This window comes from Capricornis sumatraensis, chromosome X (assembly GCF_032405125.1).
Source record: "Capricornis sumatraensis isolate serow.1 chromosome X, serow.2, whole genome shotgun sequence".
In the NCBI taxonomy this organism is placed as follows: Eukaryota; Metazoa; Chordata; class Mammalia; order Artiodactyla; family Bovidae; genus Capricornis; species Capricornis sumatraensis.
The window spans coordinates 109,338,387-109,347,214 of record NC_091092.1 but is presented as its reverse complement, the minus strand read 5'-3'; the positions used below and the strand labels follow the sequence as shown (position 1 = coordinate 109,347,214).

At 40.1% G+C, this 8,828-nt stretch overlaps 1 protein-coding gene across 1 annotated transcript; it reads left to right on the top strand.

Moving 5' to 3' along the window:
- The first annotated feature begins 489 nt into the window (after positions 1 to 489).
- On the top strand, positions 490 to 4,066 carry LOC138072012 (E3 ubiquitin-protein ligase RLIM-like). Its single transcript, XM_068963375.1, has 2 exons — positions 490 to 733; positions 2,400 to 4,066. The coding sequence occupies exons 1-2, from the start codon at positions 490 to 492 to the stop codon at positions 4,064 to 4,066; spliced, it is 1,911 nt and encodes a 636-aa protein (XP_068819476.1).
- The last annotated feature ends 4,762 nt before the right edge of the window (positions 4,067 to 8,828 follow it).

Below are 8,828 nucleotides of genomic sequence, written 5' to 3'. Positions count from 1 at the left end.
TTTAATGAGGCTGACTTTGGCATGGCATTTTGAAGCAGGTTGTCATATAAAATGTACCGAATGAAAATGCGATCTGAAAGCCTGAGAATAGGCTGTGGCCGGGCGGGGTGGGGGCGGGGGGAGAGAGGTTAAGGATGGTGCTTGGTACATTATAAACCCTCAGAAACATTGACTGCTTTTGAATGAAATGAAAACCAACCTGAATCCAGTCCCTACTCAGTTACCTAAGGAAGACAATGGATGCCTAGGCAGCGCCTAAGCAAGTTATGAGGTAGAGGCAAATCTCGATTATTGCCTCACTAGAGGCTGCAGAGCTGAGGTGCAATGGCGGAGTAGCGGAGCAGCGGGGAACCTAGGTGGACCATTATCTGACTGAGTGTGTTCGGGTCACTCCCGGGGGGAAGTAGAAGCTGAAGATTACTTGACTGCCGGTTTTGCATTTCAGCACTAAGTCATGAAATTCAGATAATTTTCCAGTTGTTCATCGAGATGGAAAGCTCAGATTCCGACGATGAAGAAGACAGGGTTTCGGTCCGACACAGCGGTCAGATAGACCGATTGGCTCGAGAAGATGATTACTACCGATTCGTAAGTGATCTGAGTGAGGAAGATTACATACTTATGAGGGACAACAATTTGCTCGGCCCCCTAGGTGAAAGTACGGAAGAAGAGTTGCAGAAGAGGCTTCAAATAATGAAAGAAAACCTACAACAAAACTCAGATGAAAATACAGGTATATTTCTCTCTGGGGGGAATAGGATGAGATGAAAAAAGAACTTCATGATGCTAAATAATCACTTCATAATAGTAAATACACAGAAGAGGCATAAATTACTTGGTAAGGTACTTCTCATAAAAAAAGAACTGACATTTACTTGATTTGCAGTGAGAATGCCAGAGTAGGTGCGTTCTTTTTTCGTTTTTTGTTTTTCCTGATTCACATTTGGATTGTTTTAATTGGGAAACAGTGTGAAGTAGACCACTGGTTTTTGTTTGTTTTATGGTTGTGTACCTCAATGGAAAGTACCTCCTATGTCCTGAATTAGTTTTTCTATGAAAGTGAAAGTCTCTCAGTCGTGTCAGACTCTTTGCAACCTCATGGACTATACAGTCCATGGAATTCTCCAGGCCAGAATACTGGAGTGGAGGGGATCTTCCCAACCCAAGGGATGGAACCCAGGTCTCCTGCTTTGTAGGCAGATTCTTTACCAGTTGAGCCTCAAGGGAAGCCCAAGAATACTGGAGTGGGTAACCTATCCCTTCTCCAGTGTAGATCTTCCCAAACTGAACAGGGATCTCCTGCATTACAGGCAGATTCTTTACCAACTGAGTTATGAGGGAAACCCTCTCTATCCATATAGATGTGTTTAAAAAAAAAGGTAAAAAGAAATATTTTATATTCTAATAAAGTAGTTCTCAACTGGGGACAGTTTTGCTCTCCCCCACCCCAAAGGACATTTGACAATAGCTGGAGATATTTTTGGTTGTCACAGAAGGAGGCATGGGCGTTACTAATATCTAGTGGGCAGAGACCAGGGATGCTGCCAAATATGACACAATGCACAGGGTAGCTCCCCAAAACAAAAATTGCCCAGTGCCAAAATGTAAATAGTTCTAAGCTGAGAAACCCTGCTGGAACCTCAGATATGGTGCCTTCTCTCCCAGTGTAAAATAGAGGATTTTACTACCTACTGAAGAGGATACTATAATACTTTGGTTCCAGAATATGGTCTTATATGCACCATGCTAGGTTCAGTCTATTCATTTGATCTGACGTTCAGCTTAATGCCAATTAAAAATCTTGGTAATATTAAGAAGTATTCAAAATTCAAATACTTTTAATCCTATAAACTTTGTTTATATTTGGGCAATAATCTTGTATTTTAAAACAACTTATACATTATCAAAAGCATATAACAGCCCAGGAGTAGTAATATTGGAGACTAATAAGAATTAGACAATAATATCAATTGAATTAAAATACTAGCACTGTACCTTAACTGGTGTTTACCTGGTTTAACTGCTTTGGTGTTTTGACAGTGGACTGAAAAAAAAATGTTGTCTCTTGACATTCCTCCCACAATGGGCTGTGTATATGATGAAATATCGAAAAACAAACTTCCTTCAGATACCCTTTGTAAAAAACTCTAAATTTATCTAGGATTAGTGTACTCTTTTTCAGATGGAATTGAAACTTCCCTGCCTTTACTAATAAATCTAGATAATAAAGCTTTTAAAATATTAATTCTGTAAATGTGAAATCAGTTGAAAACATCTGAGTGTTTAAGTTCTCATTTTTGTTTGCTTTTTAAACAAAGTTTCAGAGTGTTATTTTATGATGGTTCCATTTTTGGTAGTTCTTTTATGGCCTCTCTCCCCCTCCTTTTTTTAATTAACAGATAGAGGAGATGCTTCAGATGATGTGCCTAGTGATGACTCTCCACTAGACTGGCTTATCACTTTCAGACAAACTGAAAATGTGACAAGTGAACAAAAAGAAAATCAGTCTTGGAGAGAACAGATCCAAATTAGTGCTAACAGTGATGAGCTCAGATTCAGCTTAGAAATAAATCTTGACCTTGATGATAAAAACTCAAATCCAGAGAATGAATGTGTAGCATCTGCAAAACTTCCCAGAAGAGAAGATACGGAAGACAGCCAAAGGCAAGTGGAAAATCCACAATCTGAGTCACTATTTACAAGACCATCTACATCAGAACAAGATGCAATGGAAACATTAATGGAAGTCCCACCGACTAGAAGTCAGAGACGACCAAGAAGTAGGAGCCCAGACTCTCGGAGAACGAGAGCAAGGACTGACAGTTGGACACCTCCACGTACACTGTGGGAACTTTTTCAAAGAATGAATGAAGATATACCATCTCAGACTTTTAAACAACCTCTCATAAGTGAGAATGATACATTTTCTAGAACTGGGCATGAAGAAACATTGAGACAGCAAATGCCTGGACATGAGTTGCAAAATAGGGGTCTTATTGAAACTTCTAGAACTAGGAATGCTGTTCCTGGAGAATGTTATTCAGACACAACGTGCAGTAGTGAATCTTTGGAAGTGAGGGAAACAAATCCAACCACACCTTTCAATCTTGAAGTAGGACGAGTTCCTTGTCCAGTTCATTGTCGAGCATGTTCTCAGAGAGACAGCAGAGTTAGTAGTACTCAGTTAACATCTGACTCACCAAACAACACTACCACTTCAGAAAGTGAGCAAGAAGAACTGAAGCCAATGTTTTCACATTCTGAAGAGGCCAGTGAGAGTGCTTATGTCAATACCATCAGAAATCCTGTTCACAGAATTTTAAATACTAGCTTAAGTGATACAACATCTGTTCCAACTCAGAGTACATTACGGCAGACAATGACAGGATTTAGTAACTCAAGTAGTCTTATGGACAGTGGCAGTAACTTAGAGCATAGTGTCTCACCTCCAAGTGAAAACATGAAAAGGGCAGAGTCACCAAATGAAAGAAATGGACCTAGTGGTAGTAGTTGTAGACCTAGTTCTGCTTCAAATGCTAGCTATGATCCTGATTCAAATTTCACACTGATTTCAGGTTCAATCCCCAATTATATATCTAGCTCCCATTCTACTCCTATGTCCAATTCTAGCTCAAGTGATGAAGATTCAGAAATTAGCTCACAGGTGTTTGAAGACAGTGAAGAAAGAAGCTTATCAACAGGCTTATCAGAGACCAGGCAGGAAGGTAGACGAATGACCCCAATAATATTTGATGATAGTGACTCTTGGTCCTCCCTTAATCTGGATCAGTTTTTCCTACAAAATGAAGATGACCCATATGAACCAACAGGACTTACCAAAGCACAGATTGAGAACTTGGCTTTAAGATCTTTTGGAGAGAATGAAGCATTTAAAGCCTGTAGCATTTGTATCACAGAGTACACTGCAGGCAACACACTACGCATCCTACCTTGCTCCCATGAATATCATGATCACTGCATTGATCACTGGCTGTCTGAGCACACAACCTGTCCTATTTGTCGTGGGCCAGTAGTGGATCCCTCTGAGGCAGATAATTCTATGTGAGATCTGAATTCTCAGATATCTAAAATGTTACAGTGATGGACAAAAGTCAGCTGCCTCATGTCCACTTTTAGAGCTATTTACCTTTAAACATAACAATCTGAATCTATATGGAACAATCTGAACTGAATTACTTGCTCCTGAAGAAATTAGTGGGCTTTCCCCAATTTCTGTTTCATAATAAAAGAAAATATTAAAAAGTCAAAAATTGTTGTTCTCTTTGACAATAAAAATGAATTACACACCATAGCACTGCACTGAATTTCAATAGAAAATTAGCATGTGCACTGGGTTGGGATATTCCTGATGCCATGAGCGAAATGTTCTAGTATGATAAAATCAATCCAGGTAGATCCTAGTAGTATTTTCTAGTCATAAATCCCAAGTATCGCTTGGCCCTGTTCAATCCTGGTTGTGTATGCAAAGAAACAGGAACCCAGCTAAATAATTAAGAAGCAATTTAAGACTATTAGAGCCATTCACATACAAAGGTCATGTTATATTCATCAGTTCAGTTCAGTCACTCAGTCATGTCCGACTCTTTGCAACCCCATGAATCGCAGCACACCAGGCCTCCTTGTCCATCACTAACTCCTGGAGTTCACTCAGACTCACGTCCATCGAGTCAGTGATGTCATCCACCCATCTCATCCTCTGTTGTCCCCTTCTCCTCCTGCCCCCAATCCCTCTCAGCATCAGAGTCTTTTCCAATGAGTCAACTCTTCGCATGAGGTGGCCAAAGTACTGGAGTTTCAGCTTTAGCATCATTCCTTCCAAAGAAAGCCCAGGGCTGATCTCCTTCAGAATGGACTGGTTGAATCTCCTTGCAGTCCAAGGGACTCTCAAGAGTCTCCTCCAACACCACAGTTCAAAAGCATCAATTCTTCGGCACTCAGCTTTCTTCACAGTCCAACTCTGACATCCATACATGACCACAGGAAAAACCATAGCCTTGACTAGACGGACCTTTGTTGGCAAAGTAATGTCTCTGCTTTTGAATATGCTGTCTAGGTTGGTCATAACTTTTCTTCCAAGGAGTAAGCGTCTTTTAATTTCATGGCTGCAGTCACCATCTGCAGTGATTTTGGAGCCTCAAAAAATAAAATCTGACACTGTTTCCACTGTTTCCCCATCTATTTCCCATGAAGTGATGGGACCAGATGCCATGATCTTCGTTTTCTGATAGAATGCCATAAAAAGCTTTGAAACCCTTCTCTTCCTATCTCTCTCCAGCAGTTTATCCCACCCTCCTAGTACTACCTTAAAGTTTCTACTATTCCCCACTACCAATGTATTAGTCAGAGTCCAACCAAAGGCTGATGGCACACTTTAAAAGAGTGATGAAATATCATTTAATGAGGAGACTAAAATGTGAAATAATGAAGAGAAACCAAAAGATGATGAAGTACCCAGAGGCTAGCAACTGAGAAGCCAGTATTAGAACCTCTAGGTTTGAAGGGGCATAGAGAGATTTGGGTTCCTGCAACCCAAATGTCTTAAGAGTTGTAGAAGTCCACCCAGCAAGAGTTATAAACTGAGAAAATGGCAGCCACTGTCAATCCAAAGTTTTGGAGAGGGAGCCTCACAGAAATGAATAACTCTTACCTTCTTTCCTCCTGACTTCTGATCTTTTGTCAGCAGTTCAGTCAGTTCAGTTCAGTTCAGTCGCTCAGTCGTGTCCAACTCTTGGCAACCCCATGAATTGCAGCATGCCAGGCCTCCCTGTCCATCACTAACTCCCGGAGTTCACTCAAACTCATGTCCATGGAGTCGGTGATGCCATCCAGACATCTCGTCCTCTGTTGTCCCCTTCTCCCCCTGCCCTCAATCCCTCCCAGCATCAGAGTCTTTTCCAATGAGTCAACTCTTTGCATGAGGTGGCCAAAGTACTGGAGTTTCAGCTTCAGCATCATTCCCTCCAAAGAACACCCAGGACTGATCTCCTTTAGAATGGACTGGTTGGATCTCCTTGCAGTCCAAGGAACTCTCAAGAGTCTTCTCCAACACCACAGTTCAAAAACAGTTCAGTAGTTCACATTAGCCAAATCTAACTTGAAGGACTGATGCTGAAGCTGAAGCCAATACTTTGGCTACATGATGGGAAGAACCGGCTATTGGAAAAAACCCTATTGGCCAGTGCAAACAATTTTGCTTAACGTTTTCCATCCTGATACAGGTGAGAGTACATCATATTACCACCTAAAGCAACAGTCATAACTTTGTACAATTGCAACCTGTACAAATGCAGGTAGTATTAAGTATAAACCTGCTCTTAAAATTTAGTCAGAAACATCAGTGACCTTTATTTCCTATATGAATTGCTGGTGGCCAAAGTATTTGCAAGTAACTACAGAATATAAATGGGGAGTAGTGGTGAAGTTTTTAAATTCACCTTTCAGCTAGCATATTTTTCACACAGAAGATATCTGCATGGCCACACATGAAGGCTTAGATCAAACCTCTGAAATTAACATTAACTAATACTGAAACTTGTTTGAATATTCTGATTTTCTTTGAATATTCTGATTTTTATTAAGCATTTCTGATACCAAGTGTACTTCATCTACTGTGAGTAGAATAATTATAACAGCACTTGGTTTTCATACTATCCTAACAGGTTCCAGTCTTCCAAAGGATGATAATTACTTAATAATGCTTCAGTACATTCACATACACCTTCTGTGGTTGACAGAATTCTAAGATGATGCCTAATGATCCTCAAAGTAGCCCCTCCACTTGAGTATGAGACCTGTAAATATGATGGAATATTGTTCCCATTATCAGATTATGATAAACAGCACAGTTGATTGGGAAATTATCCAGAGTGAGCATGTCCCAATCAGGTGAGCACTTAAAAGGCCCAGAGAGCACTTCTAGTCCATATAAGATGTTTTTTGCTCCTCTTTCCCTGCTCCCCATTTATAAGCCCAACTATATATCCTGGAAACTATATGAGACAACTAAATGTGAGCTCTGAAAGATCTAAAGAAGAAGGTGAATTGGCTAGGGAGCCTTAGAATGACTGAGCAACTTCATGGTGGGGCATCTTATGAACTCTACTAAGAAGAAATGTGACCCAAACCCAGCATGCCCTCTAAACTTAGTAACAGTAAGTGGCTCAAATGGGCTCTTCCACTATCACATCAAATAGGAATCCCACAAATACCAAAGGAACTCTGCAGAAACTAAAAGGAGAAACAATTGGAATTATCTTTTCCAGGGTATGGGAGGATTCCTGGAAGAGATGTTACCTGAGAAAAAGAGGATGAAAAGAAATTTCCAAGTGACTAGGAGACATTTTTTAGCTTTTATTTATATTCATTTCCCATAAAAAAAGAAAGATTAACTCAAAAAGATAAAAAGATATAAAAGCAACAACTCACTACAAATTCACAAATACCTTTCCTCTATTTTCTTCTCCTTGTGTTCCTTTCACCCACCCAAATGCTTCAGTATGTAAGCTTTTCTCTCAAGAAAATGGAGTCCACATCATGGCCATCACAAATTTGAATGTTGACCAATAGTTGAAATTCCTAATGAATAATTATACTCAGAGACTAAACAATGCTTGAAACCAAGTGAGAGAAATAGGGTTTGGCTTATCTGCTCTGAAATACTACCTGAAAGATTGAATCCATAAAGTTTCCGTATGTTTGAAAGCAAGTTGAAGAGTAAACCTTGGGTCTTTATATATACGTGTGTGTGTGTGTGTGTGTGTGTGTGTGTGTGCGTGTGCGTGTGCGCGTGTGTGTGTGTATGTTTTGATTCCTGAAATGTTGGGGAGAAACAGTACAATGGAAAGAGCAATGGCACCAGAGGCATGGGTTTAAAATTCTATACCCGTCACTCCCTTGCCATGAAACTTTAAAAACTCATTTAATGACCCATTTAATGTTTTTTCATTTGAAAAAGAATGAGGCTTTTTCCAGCTTTAAAGTTTGATGATTACATGGTCACTTTTAGTTGCTCAGTCGTGTCCAACTCTTTGCAACCCCATGGACTGTAGCCTGCCAGGCTCCTCCATACATGGAATTTTCCAGGCAACAATACCAGAGTGGGTTGCCATTTCCTTCTCCAGGAGATCTTCCTGACCCAGGGATTGAACCCAGGCCTCCAGCATTGGAAGCCGATTTTTACCATCTGAGCCACCAAATATGTTGGTTAAAGAAGTAAAATGTAGATTCCACTAATTGTTTGTCATTTACATGAGATTTATTTTTATGAAGGTTACTGATAGAAAAATATGTTTCTGCTAATAGTATTTATGTACTGTGCTTAGTCGCTCAGTCATGTGTGACTCTTTGCGACCTCCTGGACTGCAGCCTGCCAGGCTCCTCTGTCCATGGGGATTCTCCAGGCAAGAATACTGGAGTGGGTTGCCGTGCCCTCCTCCAGGGAATCTTCTCAACCCAGGGATCAAACCCAGGTCTCCTGCAATGCAAGGGGATTCTTTACCACCTGAGCCACCACGAAAGCCCCTTTCTATACATCAAAAGTGAAAGTCATTATTTGGTCAAGATCAGATTCCTGATAGTCACTTAGCACTGCCCAGTAAATTTTCAATATTAGGATTCTTTATGGATATATTCATGATACTTTTATTTTCACCATTTATATTTGTATCCATTAAGTAGTATTTTCACAACACATGCATATGAATATTTGTGGATTATTTTAATGCATCTTTCATAATCTTAAAATCTCTTTCAAGACCATTTGTTGTGAAGAGGCCTTACCTGTTAAATAACAGAGTATAGATTATTTA

Coding starts and splice junctions, on each gene's coding strand:
- LOC138072012 (XM_068963375.1), top strand. CDS start 490: ATGGAAAGCTCAGATTCCGACGATGAAGAAGACAGGGTTTCGGTCCGA. Junction 734..2,399: donor AAACTCAGATGAAAATACAG/GTATATTTCTCT, acceptor TTTAATTAACAG/ATAGAGGAGATGCTTCAGAT.